Raw genomic sequence first — 13,677 nt, 5'->3', positions numbered from 1 at the left:
CAAGAAAGAACTTTCCACATTTACTTTAAAGGATCAATAGAAAAGCTGGCATAGTAGTATACACCTGTAATCCCAGCAACTTGGAAGGCTGAGGCAGGAGAATCACAAGTTCAACTCCAGCCTCAGCAATTTAGCAAGGCCCTAAGCAACCTGGCAAGACCCTGTCTCAAACTTCCAACATATGATCACACCAGACTGCCAATGACGCCATACCTACAAATGCTTAACACAAATGATCGTTATAAAAACCAAACAAGCGATTTTGTTCTCTTTAGGAAAATGTACTCACAGGCTCGGTTCCGGCTTTTATAAGTGCAGGTGTAAAGACTGCAGGGCCTCACTGGCGTGGACCACAGAACCTGGAAACTTCTCCATGGTGATTTGCATGGAGAAGCTTGAAGAATGACCCTCAAGCTATTCATCACCACCATCTCTAGCTGGAAATCTCTGTCAGTTGCCAAATAGTTTGTAGGAACCTCAAAACCTAGAGGAGGAGGGCAGAAGAGGAAAAGCTATGACCAATAGAGAAAGAAAATCATGTGGAAACATCTAAGTTCACACCCTGAGGTGGGGGGGGGGGGAGGGCGAGGGACAGTCAATAGTTTTATTCACTTTTGTGTTTCAAACTCATTGGTTCCTCACTAGGCTGTGTCCAGATGACTGACTCATATGCCCTGCCTTTCAGGCTGGCAAATACTTGAGGCACAGAGAAAACATTCTCCTTATCTACATGAATAAAAAAACTGTTGGTACTGGGGATTAAACCCAGGAGTGCTTAACCACTGAGCAACATCTCCAGCCCTTTTTATTTTATTTTTTTGAGATAGGGTCTTAATAAGTTTCTTAGGGTCTCACTAAGTTACTGAGGCTGGCCTCAAACTTGTGATCCTCCTGCTTCAGCCTCCCAAACTGCAGGGATTACAGGCATGCACCACTGTTCCTGGCTGGTTTCTTAAACAAACAAACAAAAAATTACTCCCTGAAATCCCAATTCATTACCCAGCATGATATTTCCATATAGGAAGAATTCAATGATTAAATTCCCTCCAGGCTGAATAAAAACAATCATCTGCTTTGGATTGCTTAAAAACAACAACAACAAAGAAAAGAAAGAAAGAAAGAAAGAAAGAAAAGAAAAAAATTTAAAAATAATATATCCTGCCAAAATAATCATGGATGGTTTTGAAATCTAAGCTTAAATACAATCTGTGACTCTTTGCCCATTCTTGTAATGTTATGGCTCCAGAACATGGGAAAAACAGACAATGTTACTCTTGAACTGTCACTCTCTGCACCTCTCGCAGTAAAAATCTCAGAAGATGATGCTTTGCAAGGTATCCAACATGGGGTTCTGAAATTATGGTAATATTAACTTTGAACACTTTTCCCCTACCAGCCCTGTACCCATGCTCCATTATTGCTTCATCCACTTTTCCTGCAAAATCCTGTCCCAAGTGAATAAACAAGTTCTGAAATTGAAAACAAACACTTCTCTTGGTTCCCTATTCATTCCACCATAGATTTTTCGAGTGTTTTGTGTGATTACTTGGGATGCCTCCAGACAGCTCTTGGGGACATGACTGATGTTGAGTGACCATGACTGATGCGGCTGCATAGACCTGGCCCCATTGAGCTCCTAGCCCCTTTGATTCCATTTGTTCTCCTGCTTGCCCACCAGCCAGGTGGACTTCAGTTTCTCCAGCTCCTTAGGCCCTCTGCAGCAGGTGAAGATGTTCTTCTTTCCCTGGGCCACTCTCCCTACCTCTGTGTCTGGTTGATTCCTTCAGATGACCGACTCCAGAGCCACTTGCTTTAAACTTTTCCCCAACCATGTGCTCCCCAGGTTAACCCGGCACGGGCACTCTTCTTCAGCAGAGTGTTTACTGCAGTTCAATTAAGTACCTGATTGGGAAGGCAAACTGCGACCCATCCTCCCCAGCACCTAAGCTCCATAGTGAGAGGGGTGGTGTCTCTTAGAGACATAGCATCATAGTTTCATTTCTTAGGGACACAGCTCCTGATACACAAAAGGTGTTCAGGGAGTGCAAGATGAGGGGCCTGAGCAGGCTCCTTTGGTGATGGGGAAGATGTTGATTCTAATTTCAAAAATACAGAACGGTGAAGTGACTACCGGCATGTTTGGGAACAGTACTAAAGGTCTTTCCTTTTTTCAAATGGTACCATTACCCATTTGTAGGGTTGTTTTTATTTTGTTTTGCTTTACCTTGTATTTTACTTTATTGCAATACTGGGGATCCCAGGGCCTCTAACATGGCAAATGCTCTACCGCTGAGTTATACGCTCAGCCCACATGAGTTGCTTGCATCATTATTGTAATCATTATCATTATTATTATTAGGTTCTGGGGACTGAACCCAGGGACACTCTACCACTGAGTGACTGACACCCACAACACATTTTATTTTTTTTATTTTGAGACAGAGTCTCACTAAGTTGCTGAAGCTGGCCTCAAACTTGCGATCCTCCCGCAGAGTCTCTGGGATCATAGGTGTGTGCCACCACATACCACTTGTATTTTTTTTTTTTTTTTTGAGGAAGTTACTTGGGATTGAACAATCAGGGACACTCAATCACTGAGCCACATCCCCAGCCCTATTTTGTATTTTATTTAGAGACAGGGTCTCACTGAGTTGTTTAGCACCTCGACGTTGCTGAGGCTGGCTTTGAACCCAGATCTCCTGTTTCAACCTCCTGAGCCGCTGGGATTATAGGTTTGCACCACCACACCTGGCCCGGCTTGGATTTTTTATATGCTTTTAAATACTGTTCTTTAAGAGGAGAGTCTCATATTTCTACTTATAGGACCTGAAGGACTCACAAAGTCCTGTTTGATCTAAAAGAAGAACCTACCTGTGTATAAACCTATCCTAGTCTCTCAAGGATGGGAATTCTCTCAGTGCACATTTTCACTTCAACATTTATTATCATTTCATTTGTTCTAGCACTGTGTTGGATGCTATGAGTCTAAAATGACGAAAGTCATAAAAAGGACACACTATAATGTGATGAATCTAAAAAACATGATGCCAAAGTAAAAGAAGTCACATACAAGGGATGTTATTAATTTCTGGCACCACTACTGCTACTGACTAAATAAGAATTAAAGACTATGCTATCATCATCTGCTTTTGTCTCATAAAGAAATTAAAGCGAACAAACTCATTTTTAAAAGAGATGGCTTTGTCTGTGTCCCTGTACCTCAAAGGGAATCTGTGCCAAAATGGAAGACACTTGGAACTATAAACCAACACAAAATGCAGAACCTCTGTTGAGTCTTGAGTGTTTTGAAGATTGAAAAAACTTGCTCAGCATGGGTGTCCACCAAAAGGCAATCTAAAACCATCTGTGCGTCACAACTGAGACCAATCAGGGAGTTTTCCATGTGTTGTAAAGTTAAATGCATTGTCTTGGGGAAAAAAAAGCACATGAAATGCTTAGGGGAAATCTGCACAGATAGAAGACAGACTGGAGGTTGCTAGGGGGAGAGTGAAAGGGGAAACGGGCAGTGACTGCTGAGAGGGCTCCAGGTTTATTTTTGGGGTGATGAAAATGTTTTGGAACTAGATAGAAGAGGTGGTTGCACAACACTTATAATTACTAAATGCCACTGAATTCTTCACTTAAGTGAGGCTTTTTTTTTTTTTTTTTTGGTACCAGGGATTGAACCCAGGGGCACTTAACCACTGAGCACATCCTCAGCCCTTTTTAAATTTTATTTAGAGACAGGGTATTGCCGAGTTGCTTAGGGCCTCACAAAGTTGCTGAAGCTGGCTTTTAACTCGTGATTCTCTTGCCTCAGCTTCCCGAGCCGCTAGGATTATTGTTGTGTACGACCACGCCCGGCAAGAGAGGTTCATTTTACATTAAATTTCCATCAATAATGTCCTTATTTTTAAAGAAGATGAATAAGGAAAACACAGTAAATGAGTTCATAGATTCTGCCTTCTCCTGTCAAAAGGAGGACTCTCAGAAGTTTGGCTTGAACTTGGGGGATGGGGAGCCAAGGCACAAGAGAAACTCAGGGGACACTAAAGACACAGTTGGTATACAGACTTGAATTTTTCTTTCTGAGTGTAAAATTAAAAAACAAAACAAAACCCCACATCACGATCCCCATCAATGCTGAGCAAGGAGTCAAACAGTGTGATTCCATCTTCCTCTCTCTTTATGCACATCCCTATTTTTAATTGCCTGTGACCTGACTCTTTTCTGTATTGCTGTTTGACCCTGCTCCTTCTGAACTAGAAAGGAAAAGACTCCACCTGAATGAAAGAAGAGAAAATTACCCCATAAGCCACATCCAATGAAAACAGAAAGGAGAATTACTTCCTATCACTAGACTACAAGGAACAATTGAGGGCTCCAGGCAGAACTCAAACTGGGTACTGTCAAGCCATCTTCCCAAACAAGAATTGGACCAATCTTTTGGCCTGGTCCTACACATTTGAGTATGCATCAGTTTGCCAATGAACATGCTGGACTCAGAGGTGGAGATTTGCAGCCTTCACAAGAAGATTGGAAGGACATCTGTGAATCTCTTGGAGGTTCTTCTCCTCCAGGACGAACTCTGCCTGGAGTCTGCAGACCTGTGACATCTAAAGTGTGTACATTGCCTAAAAGGTGTTTGAACTTCACTACCCATTAAGATCAGTTTTGCCTATAGTTTTATTTGTGTGTTTGTGGATATACACTTTGGGAGGAAGTATGTATGTCAAAATGTACCATATTCAAGATATGCAAAAGTTTGACTTGGGACTTCAAATACATCTCATAATAAACATTCATGAGATTATCTTGATAGTATCATTTTTCTTCTTGCTTTTTGGTACCAGGAATTGAACACACAGGTGCTTAACCATTGAGTCGCATCCCTAACCCATTTTTTATTTTGAGATGGGATCTCACAAAGTTGCTTAAGGCCTTACTAAATTGCTGAGGCTGGCTTTGAACTCAAGATCCTTCTGACTCACCTCCGGAGTCGCTGGGATTACAGGCATGTGCCACTATGTCTTGATAGTATCTTGAGACAAATAACGGCACCTTGTTTTCAAATACCTCCCTTAACTGAATTAACTGAGTAGCCTTACAGAACAATAGTTTATTGATTACCTCAATTCAGAATATGATTCTGCTTTCTTTCTCTTAATTTTCTCTTATGGAAAATTTCAAACTAATACAAATACTATTGGCCTTCCATACTTATGGATTTGGCCGACTGCAGATTGAAAATATTTGAAAAAATTTGTATTTATATTGAACACATACATACCTTTTTCCTTATTATTTCTCCCTAAAAATATAGTACAATAGCTGTTGACATAGCATTTATATTGTATTAGGTGTTATAAGTAATCTAGAGGCCATCTAAATTTATTTTTTACTGATACATAAAAACATAAAAATTGGACATATTTATGAGGTTCCATTGTGACTATGCCATTTTATATGAATATCTTGAGCATCTGAGGATTTTGGTATCTGAAGGGGTTCTAGAATCAATCTTCCATGGACATTGAGAGACAACAGTAGAGTGAGAATACTATACTAAAACCATCCATGCACCCATTATTCCTTTTCAACAATTACCTGTTCATAGACAATCATGTTTTATTTGTACTTCCTCTTTGCTTTCCCTCCCTGGGTTATTTTGAAGCAAGTCTCAGCATATCTGTATTAACTTATCCATGATTATATTTCTCATAGGAAAATATCCCCCTAATGCACAATTTCTTCTCCATAAAAATTATCTTATAAAACAGCCTCTGGTAGTAATTTATTACAGAATATGAAAACTTTCATTTTTTTTTCAAAATTCAAAAATAGCCAAAGCCCAGTAACACTATAGAATTTCTTGGCATCAACCTGACCCTTAAAGTCTTCACTTCTTTCTTGGGATTACTATCTTCATCTCAGATAAGAGTTCAAATGATGAACTTTAGGTTCTAACTTGGAAGTCTATGTTTAGATGAAAGTGCATAATTTATAACTGCAGTATGGCAGAATAAAAGGATCATATGAACTGAAGTGTTTAAGATTAAAGCATAATACACACCCTTGAACTTATGCAAGAATCTACAACCAGAAGAACAGAAAAATATTTATTTAGTAACATGGTAAGAAGTTGACTCTGTGACTTCAAATAATGCAAGCTATCAGAAAGTTCTTGGAAAAAGCAGTGAAGGGTTAGATAAATGCAAGTTATTATTACTCAATGCCAAAATGCCACCATGATATAAATGCCAAAACTAAGAAAATAGAAAGCAGTTTTGAATGACTTTGAATATCATTTTAAGCCAATAACTTCAAACAACTGCCACTAATCAGAATTTAGTTGATTTGACACTAAAATGAAAATTCAAAACCTGACAAGAGATATGGGGAAGAGGTGCCTCAGCTTTGTGCTTCTCTTTCATTGATGTTCAATACTGAATCAAAGCAATAATCAATGATTATCTTATGTACAGCACTGTACTGGTGTAAATAAATATGAAATAAGCCATGCCCTTCCCCTCTCTCCAAAGCTTGTAATCTACATGCAAAAACTATTTAAGCAAATAACTGCTCTTTTTTGTTACTTTCTTTAAAACTGTGGTAAAATGTACATAATACTTATCATTTTAATCAATTGTAATTAGACATGTTCATCAGTCTTAAATACATTCACAATGTATTTAATTAATGTCGCCACCATCTATACTTAGAATGTTTTCATTACCCCCAACATAAACTCTGTCCTCATTAAATAATAATGTCTCCTCTCCTTCCTTGGGTCCTCTATTCTATTATATGTCTTTGTGTTGCTGATTATAGGTTTCTCACATAAGTGGAATGATATAATATTTGTCTATGACTGGCTTATTTTAGTTAGCAAAATTAAACAGATATTTCTTAATCAAAGCTGGATGTGATGACAGTCTCAATTTAGTGCAGTGAGGACATAAAGAGTAGAGGCTTTGTGGGTAGGAAGGATAGTAGAATGAATCAGATGTTATTACCCTACATACATATATGATTCTACAACTGGTATTACTCTATGTCATGTACAACCAGAAGAATGAGAAGTTACACTTTGTTTATGTATGACATGTCAAAATGCATTCTACTCTAATGTATAACTAATTAGAACAATTTTTAAAAAGAGTAGAGGCTTGAAGTAGGGGTGGCATCTGAGACACTTTCAAGGGGCAAAGGCAGAGGGATAGATGAGATACTTCAGGAATGATGAGGACATGGTAGGGTGATTAGACATCAAGCCTGAAGAGGACAATGGAGGTTGAACTAAGCAGAATTTAGGATTATTAAAGGAACAATTCCAGAGTCAGAGGGATCTGGGCAAACAAGTGAAAAAGACTCTTTATTTATAATCTAGTAATTTTCAGGAACTAATGGCAGGTACAATGTACACTCAACAGAAGGGAGGTACCAGCTCAGTCTTCAGAGGAAAGGTTGTGATAAGCAAGGCCAAGGGCATGCTAACTGGCCATGAAAGCTGATCAAACAGATGAGTGGGCACACATGTGGCCAGAGCACAGGGTGCTCCACTAGAAGCTGTTTGGAAGTTTTAGGCCTGTTAGCCTGACTCTCAGAGGAAGTGTGAGTAAATGACCTTCGGCTCCGCCCGACAGACAGTCATCAAGAAAGCATTGAGGGAAGGCTGAGCTGGCCCCACAAGCTGGGATGAACACAGGGGTTGTGCTCATGCCTTGGGGACTGACCTCCATTCAGCACTCATGCTGTCTGCAAACAATGCCAAGGCTGGTGGCTGATGACATGTGGCCTAGAAGTGTATTGGCTCTTTACGGATAGGAGGAAAAGGCTCCTGAGTGCTTGACATCACTTTCCCTCGCTCAGTCATTCTCTACAAAGCCCATCACCAAGTGGTGACCTGCATGTAATGGTCTGGAAGTCTGGACCTCTGTCCGCTGACCTCACTGCAGGGGACCCTACTTCTGCAGATTTGCTTTTACACCCTGTTGACCAAACAAAAGAAAAACAAATTCCCAAACCTGTCTGCTATCACCATTCCAAGTCTGCTGTTAATATTTGTCAATGCGTTAGCTGAGTAGATGCCCAAAGGATGCATTGGAAAGTGAGGATTTGAGATAAATTTGGGGAATACGAGTTTCCAAGAGGCTGAAAGGCTTTCAAATATTATTCCATGTGTGTAGGAGGAAGAACTGATCATTTCTGATGACTGACAGCAGAGCGCTGAACAGATAGGAGAGGGAAAGAGTAGAGCTACAAGTCAAGAAGCAGGGGATTCTTTGAATCATCCTCCATCAATCCATCACTTTTTTTTTTGTTATACATATACAAGGGCATTCAACCAGTGAGCCACATCTCCAGCCCTTTTTATTTTTTATCTAGAGACAGGGTTTCACTAAGTTGCGTAAGGCTTTGCTAAGTTGCTGAAGCTGGCTTTGAACTCAAGATCCTCCTGACTCAGCTTCTTGAGCTGCCAGTTGTGTACTACCAAGCCCGGCTATCACTCTTTTATTCTTTCTTTCTTCAAGATATTAATTGAACATCTACTAAATGTTGGACACTGGTCTAGGCTCCTTGGGAAAAAAAGAAAATCTCTACACTATGAAACTTATCTTCTAGTCAGGAGATACAGCAATTAACAACAAATGTAATAAACAAGCCACTTGTAGAGACAATTAGAACATATTTAAAGAAAAGTAGCAGAATCTGGAGTACCATTGGGGAGAGAGGCATTGTATTTGGCCCCATCAAAAAAGTAAAATTTGGGGCTGGGATTGTGGCTCAGGCGTAGAGCGCTCACTTAGCATGCATGGGGTCCTGGGTTCGATCCTCAGCATCACATAAAAATAAATGAATGGAATAAAGGTATTGTGTCCAACTACAACTAAAAAAATAAATATTAAAAAAGCAGTGGTACATGTCAGTAATCTCAGTTACCAGGGAGGCTGAAGCAGGAGAATCGCAAATTCGAGGGCATCCTTGGCAATTTAGCAAGATCCTATCTCAAAGTAAAAAATAAAAAGGACTGCTGAAGAGAAAAAAGTCTCCTGAGAATTTGGTGAGAGAGGTTGCCCTGGGTTGAGAACTACTGCTTGAAGTGAAATGGGGATAATTTAGAGATTTTTGAACAGAAGAGTAACACTCTGATTTACATTTTTAAAAAGATCAACTCAGTATGACCTATTAAAAATCGCCTTGGGGGCGCTTGGGGTGGAGCACTTGCCTAGTATGTTCGGGGACCCTAGGTTTGACCTGAGTATGCAAAACAAAATAAAACAAAAACATCACCTTGGGTAGTGGGGTGGCGACAGAAAGAAAAAAGCAGAAAGAGTGTTTAGGATAACTCAGAAACTTGAACTAAGTGGAGGTGGTAAGAAGTAGTTAGATTTTGGATATATCTTATAGATATAGCCTATAAGATATGAAAGAAAGTAGTTAAGGATTATGGTGGGATTCTTGGCCTAAGCAACTGGAAGGATAGAGTTTCCATGAACTGAGATAGGGAAGACTGTGAGTGGAACAGGTTTTCAATGAGAAACCAGGAGACCAGGTTTGGTCATCCAGAGTTTGAAGTGAAATCCCAATAATTCAAGTGACAGAATATGAAGCACTGAAGTGGGCAGCTATGGTAGAGATGGGCAAGATACATTGTGCTCAAGAGAAAGCCAGTTTGAGTAGTGGTGCACGCCTGTAATCCCAGCTGCTGGGGAGGCTGAGACAGGAGGATCTCGAGTTCAAAGCCAGCCCCAGCAACAGTGAAGTGCTAAGCAACTCAGTGAGACCCTGTCTCTAAATAAAATACAAAATAGGGCTGGGGATGTGGCTCAGTGGTGGAGTGCCCTTGAGTTCAATCCCTGGTATGCCCCGCCCCCCGCCCCCGCCGCCCAAAAAAGGAAAAGAGAAAAAAGCCAGTTTGATTAAAAAAAAAAAAGTAGGGCTTGGCACCCAACAAAGAAGTGGAAGAAAATCTTGTGATTTTATGACTGGAGCAATGCTGATAGAATGAGGATGAATTCCTGAAGAAAGAGACAGAACCTAGCATGAGAAAGAGGAAAGGAAAAGACAGTAGTTGCACCACTTATCCTACTGGATTTGAGATGCCCAATGGTCCAGGCAAGACGAAAGGTCTGGGAGTTGATGAACATAACTCTGGTACCCAGGAATGATTACAAGGCTAGAAAGAAACAAAAGGAATAACTCCTCCCTCCCAGAGTTAGAGATGTTCTGAGAGAGACAGACAAAAAGAAGCAATTAAGCATGTCAATAGACTAAGAAGGAACAAAGATATCCAAGAAAGGAACAGGGCATTGGAGGTCAGGGGTGAATAAGGTTCTTGGAAAATCCAAATAAACAGAAACTCAATTTAGCTAATGCTAGGTTCCAACACCTATGACAATACACAAGGTGTATTAATGTTCAGGTCCAAGACCAATCCCTTCTGTTAAATTAAAAGTAAGAATTTATTGAGAGTCAATTATTCAAAACTTACTCACTGAAGTCATAATGTTCAAGCTTGTGGAATCATAAATAATGTTTACTAGACATAGCACATAACAACGAACTGCTATCATACATTACCATAGTTCATGAAAAATCTGTGCTTAAGTTTATACATGGGCTCAATAGAGCTCAGAGAAGCCAAGCTTTCTGTACCCTTTGCTATCACTGATTATTTATTTCTATCTTTGGATTTGATCAATGTGTTCCTTCTACAATGTTTTACAGACTTAGAAATATATGGAAAAATCAGAGATTCTGAAAGTCCTTAAAGAATCATTCATAAATTGTGTGTTTGTTATATGACAAGTGTTTTGAACTCTTCCTGATTAAACTACTTATATCTATGCAAAATGGGCAGCAAAAAAAGAGACATGTACTCTCCCTAAAGGTCACAATAACACTAAAAGAAATTACTTGATCCTCATCAGATTGACCCTTTGTTTTCTCACCTCCCAATATCAAAAGGAAGCAGGCCTTTTGCAATTCCCTGAAATCTAAAGTTGAGATGAATTTGCCATGTCTTGACTGAGATAGCTTAGCTTCCTCCTCTCACCCACTTCTTTCCTTGGAGCATGATCCCAATCTGAGATAGTCAAAGGTTTCAAAATACATGTCTAATAATTGCTCTGTATGTTACAACTAACTGTGGCCAATGAGATGAAATACGTTTTCCTTTTCTATTAGATTTCCAAAACCCTCATGTTCACTCATTTACTCACAATTCACTCAAATTTTATTGTGTTCCAACTGTGAGTGGTCACAGCCTCTTGCCTGGCTTCAGGGAGAACAGGGCAGAAGTGTGCAGAGAACTGTACCCTTGCTGCTTTTGGCCTTCCAGTGCTTTCCAGTCCAGGTACTTATTAAAAATTATCTGAGTACAGAAGGAAAGTTCTACAAAGAGCTGAAAGGTTTTTCCATTTCCAACAGATCCGCAAATAGTGGCCACTCTGAGGAATGTTCCGGGACAACTCAGGGGGCTGGACCCCTCTTCTCTCACTGGAGAAACAGGGCAGCTTCTCTCTATTTCCCAGCAAACTTTTTAAACAGCAGGGTAGAGATGGCCAGATTATCAGAAAGGAAGAGAAGCAGAAAGCAATGTGGTTTTCAGTTGCTGAGAAAGAATAAGTTTTATCCAAACTAAGGTGTATTCACTAACTCACCACATTTCTCAAACTTTCCCAGAGAGAATTCACAAGAGGGGAGGGCATTGGCATTAATATTAACAAGTTGCCACCAGCCTCAGTGCAGAAGCATTTAACAACAAATGCAGTTTAAAAAACAATATCTCAGCCACCAACAAGGTTTGCATTTTGGAGGTTCCTCTCCTCCAGGTCTAGGGTAGGGAGCGCGCACACACACACTCATACACACACACACACAAGTCCAGAAGAAAGAATTGCGAGTGTAGAAGGCTCCGGTTTCTCCATTGACACAGCTATGATGCTGATCTCCTGCTCTGGGGGCGGCTGCAATTCTGTTCACAGCTCTTGGCAGAGTGGGGGTGGGGGTGGGGAAGAAATACAATGAAGAGCCAAATGAGTTCTAGCTTACGGCGCCTCGGTTTCTGGAACTGCAACCTCAGATTTGTAGCCTTTATCCTCGTCTCCGGCTATTTTATAATAGGCTGTACTTTCTTGAGTTATTCAGATTCAACCAATTCTGGCAACTTGCCCTCCTTAAGGAATTGCCCTCCGTCCCCAACAAATGCTCTGGGACAGGTGTTCACTCGTCAAGTGCAAAAAAACCCTAAGGGAGGTTTGGCCGTCTAGTGACCCATGGTGAAGGAAGAGGGCTGGGGTGGAGAAGACTGCCCAGTTAGGCCCTCCTGGTCCCGCGCATCCCAGGGTAACGCAGAAAATACTCGCAGGACCAACAGCTGTCCCAGCCCGGAGACATCTAGCAGCAGGGCGGAGGGTCGTGGGGAGCGTCACGGCCTTCTCTGCGTCTGCCTGTCCCCGCTCTGGCCCCTCCTCGACTCGGCCGCCCATCCTTACCTGAACGGTTCCTTACAGCACTAAGCTCTTAGCTCGCTCGCCTCTCAGGACCCAGGACCCACAAACTGGGGTGTCATAGCCTCGCCCACTTGTAGCTTGCCACGCCCCAGACGCTCGGGCCACGCCCCTTCATCGAGGCCACACCTCCTTCAAACTTTAGCGTCCCGCTACTTCCCTACGTACCGCTCTGGCCACGCCCCATCAGACTGTGCCAGCCCCTGCCCTCCGCCCTGGCCACACCCCTTCCACCTCGCCAAAGCCCCTCCGCTCTGAGCCTGGAGCCTTGCCTCTGAGCTCCGCTCTGACGTCCCACCTCTACCTTTCCCACAGGATCAACCCCACCTCTTTCCCTCTGCCTACGGCTGGCGGCATTTGTAGAGTGAGTCTCATCTAAAAACTGACATTCCTCAGGTTTCTCCCATCTCCAAACACCGTGACTTAATGTGCTGGGAATAGATGACTCAATAGGGAAACAAACACTGGACGTGTACTTTCCGTTTAGATTTCATGTCCAATTTACTCGAGTTTCTTAATATCCTCTAAACTTGAACTGTGGATCCGTTTTGCTTCCAACTAATTTTCATATCCTCTAAACCAGAACTGTGGAATCGTGTTCCTTCCAGCCCCTTGACTTTTGTCGACCTTAAATGCTAGGAAAATGCACAGAGTAAACGCTGTATTTTCCGGTGTCTCCTTCTGATGACTTTTCCTAGGCATTCAGTACCTTCTTGCTGCCTCCATTTACATTGAAGAAGTTATAACCAGCTTTCTTAAATCTCTGACTCATTCACTCAAGCCATGTTTATGAAGCATATGCTCTCCTGACAAGCAAGACAAGCTTCAAGGACCTTTCAGTCTGAAGTTGCCCCAACTTAAATTTGGATGTGACCAAAAAAAAAAAAGAAAGAAAGAAATGATGAGAAAGGGAGGGAAGTTGTAGCAAGGAGTTGATAGGTGAAAAAGGACTTGGTTATGACAAGTCTTCTTGATCCCATTGTGAGGAACATTTTTGACAGAAGCAATTGGGGGGAGGGAAGCACTGGGGATTGAATAGGGCCACTTAACCACTGAACCACATCCCCAGCCCCCCCATTTTAAATTTTTATTTTGGAGCAAGGTCTCACTAAGTTTTAGAGCCTCACTAAGTTGCTTAGGACTTCACTAAGTTGCTAGGGCT

At 41.4% G+C, this 13,677-nt stretch overlaps 1 protein-coding gene across 1 annotated transcript in view; it reads right to left on the bottom strand.

The window, feature by feature from the left end:
- Positions 1–12,578, bottom strand: part of Ca5b (carbonic anhydrase 5B) — a 41,638-nt gene extending 29,060 nt beyond the window's left edge. The window contains exons 1-2 of the mRNA XM_077107916.1: positions 12,501–12,578; positions 290–484 (exon numbers count right to left, since the gene is read on the bottom strand). Coding sequence (XP_076964031.1) covers positions 290–431 — 142 coding nt within the window. The 5' untranslated portion in view covers positions 432–484; positions 12,501–12,578. The remainder of the gene's footprint in view (positions 1–289; positions 485–12,500) is intronic.
- Between the last annotated feature and the right edge of the window lie 1,099 nt (positions 12,579–13,677).

The sequence above is a fragment of the Callospermophilus lateralis genome (genome assembly GCF_048772815.1).
Source record: "Callospermophilus lateralis isolate mCalLat2 chromosome X unlocalized genomic scaffold, mCalLat2.hap1 SUPER_X_unloc_1, whole genome shotgun sequence".
Lineage (NCBI taxonomy): Eukaryota > Metazoa > Chordata > Mammalia > Rodentia > Sciuridae > Callospermophilus > Callospermophilus lateralis.
The sequence above is the reverse complement of the archived record's forward strand: the minus strand, read 5'-3'. Positions and strand labels throughout refer to the sequence as shown.